Raw genomic sequence first — 2,500 nt, forward strand, 5'->3', positions numbered from 1 at the left:
TAATGCGTTGAGCAGATGTTTAAACTCAAATGTATGGCACGAACACCGAACAAACACTGATAAAATGAAAGCAAACAAGGCCCAGAGAAAGGGTAGCGAAAGCTCTAGCATCGTTGTAAACAGGTCTTTTAGCAGATAAATCCGCACATTAGCTATGTCAACAAGACCAGAGGCAGTCCGTATTCAAATTGCCAATTTTCTGCTTAATTAAACTACTGGTTTACATAGCGTAGCTCTTACAGCAGAAGCGAAGCATGTTGTTATCATCACGTGAATACATACACACTTGCACATACAATGTGGAGCATGGCAATTAGTGTAAACATTCCAAGAATCGTTACAGGGGGAAGAGGGCATCTTTTCATAATGAGCTGAGAACGTGTCATTAAATGAGGTCGATGGTTTATGTTGGTTAGTGAGGCTTTATCACTGCCAGTCAGTCAAGGTGTGCTGACGGAATTATGAGCGTTAGGCCTACAAGGGTGATAAAAATGTATATTGCACTGTAAAAGACATGGCGGCTAAGATGCCCCAACTAGATCAATGAGTCGGCAAATGAACACCATCAAACACCAAATCCTCTTTTTTCTGACCTGTTTTAATGAGCAGTGTGTGTGTGTGTGTGTGTGTGTGTGTGTGTGTGTGTGTGTGTGTGTGTGTGTGTGTGTGTGTGTGTGTGTGTGTGTGGTGTGTGGTGTGTGGTTGGTGTGTATGTGTGTGTAGCCATGAGCTGTGGCCACCCGGGGAGCCCCATCTACGGTCGTACGGTGGGGGATGGCTTCAACCTCAACGACGTGGTCAGCTTCTTCTGCAACAACGGCTACATCCTGGAGGGCCCCTCCCAGACCCAGTGCCAAGCCAGCCGGCAGTGGAGCCACCAGCCGCCCACCTGCCGAGGTACAGCAACCCCCGCCCGCCCCTAAACACCAGCAGCGTTGTGTTGCTACGGCAGCCAGGCCCCCCCTAAAACCCCAGCAGCGTTGTGTTGCTATTTCAGTCACACACACATGCAAATGTTACAGAGGCAGATTGAACGGGCAGAATAACTAAAGCATTCCCAATTTTCTTTGGTGGAGGAGAGTGACTTTCTGGGTTGCTTTTTTTATACGCAGTTTCGGTCATGAGCTGTAATTACTGTATGAATAAAACCAATTTCGTCCCCCCCTCTCCCCAAAATCCGCCAGATGATTAGATGAGACTTCTTTTATTTTTAACGACTCTAGCTGAGAAGAATTCTCAGGGACTTTGCAGCCTTCCAGTGGAGACTGTTCTGAAGACTTAATTTGGTATTGTATTTACGACAGTCGGGATCTCTGTTTACGCTGCCAGTTAATGTGCCTCGCCAGCTCAGACTGTACTAAATTCAACAGTGCCGTGTGATTGATAATATCATTTATTTCCGTTCATTTGTGCTCTCTTTTTCTCGACTCACATTTCCTTCCTCTAGTGGTCAACTGCACCGATCCAGGCATACCAGCCAACTCCATCAGGCAGAGCAAAATCGAGCACGGCAACTTTACCTTCGGAACCGTCGTCTCGTTCGACTGCAATCCTGGCTTTTACCTGTTCGGGTCATCCGTGCTTACTTGCCAGCCTATGGGTTACTGGGACAAGCCCTTACCGGAGTGCATCGGTGAGTCAACTGTTTTTTCTTCTCTTCTTCTTCCTCCACTAAGCCTCAGTGTAGCATGGCTTGATCCAAGGGTAGGTCTCTTGGGTTCCTGTGACCCCCACGGCTCAGCTTTTAAGCCTCCGCAGCGAGAATCGTGTCGGAGATATTTAAAACCCCTCGAGAGCCTAGGGCTACAACAGCTAACATTAGCATGTTTTTTTTCTCTTCTTCTTTTCTGCCCAAACATCACTCAGCGCCCACTGCTTTATTTTAAAAACATCTAATGAACGCGGGGTGGCACGGGTCAAGCACTTATTATGTAGGTGGTTCAGCAGCAGGTTGCCTTCGCTTGAGAGGGCCGTTTGCCTGCGAGGCGGTAATTGGCCGAGCTTTCCCTTTTGTTATGGACGTCCCACAGACTAATTGGATCGTAACCCAGGTTTCTGACGAGCATTCCTGACGTGCGGACACTGGTTTGAAATAGAGGGAATGAACACAGGAGTTAGAGTGAGTGCGGGGGAGGGAGAGAGAGAGAGAGAGAGAGAGAGAGAGAGAGAGAGAGAGAGAGAGAGAGAGAGAGAGAGAGAGAGAGAGAGAGAGAGAGAGAGAGAGAGAGAGAGAGAGAGAGAGAGAGAGAGACCTGACTTCCTCTTCTCAGTCATCAGTGTGTCTTCATCAGTTGGAATTGTAATGGTAAATGAATGAGCTGGGAACTGAAGTACGGAGCACAGTGAAAGGATATTGTTGTCAGTCTCTCCGATTCCCCAACTCTGTTTTCTCTCTCTCTTTCTCTCTCTCACTTTCTCTCTCTCCCTCTCTCTTTTTGCTTTTTTTGTGTGGCGAGATCAGACACGTTTGTAAATTGCCTATGTTCCGTCATTTATGCCC

General features: G+C 47.5%; 1 protein-coding gene across 1 annotated transcript in view; it reads left to right on the forward strand.

Annotated features, from left to right (window-relative positions):
* Positions 1–2,500, forward strand: part of LOC308380812 (CUB and sushi domain-containing protein 3-like) — a gene marked incomplete at both ends in the record, with an annotated part of 198,970 nt that overhangs the window by 146,149 nt on the left and 50,321 nt on the right. Inside the window, 2 exon segments of the mRNA XM_080858223.1 lie at positions 724–897; positions 1,448–1,633. Coding sequence (XP_080714349.1) covers positions 724–897; positions 1,448–1,633 — 360 coding nt within the window.

Source organism: Sprattus sprattus (genome assembly GCF_963457725.1).
Source record: "Sprattus sprattus genome assembly, chromosome: 19".
Classification (NCBI taxonomy): Eukaryota; Metazoa; Chordata; class Actinopteri; order Clupeiformes; family Clupeidae; genus Sprattus; species Sprattus sprattus.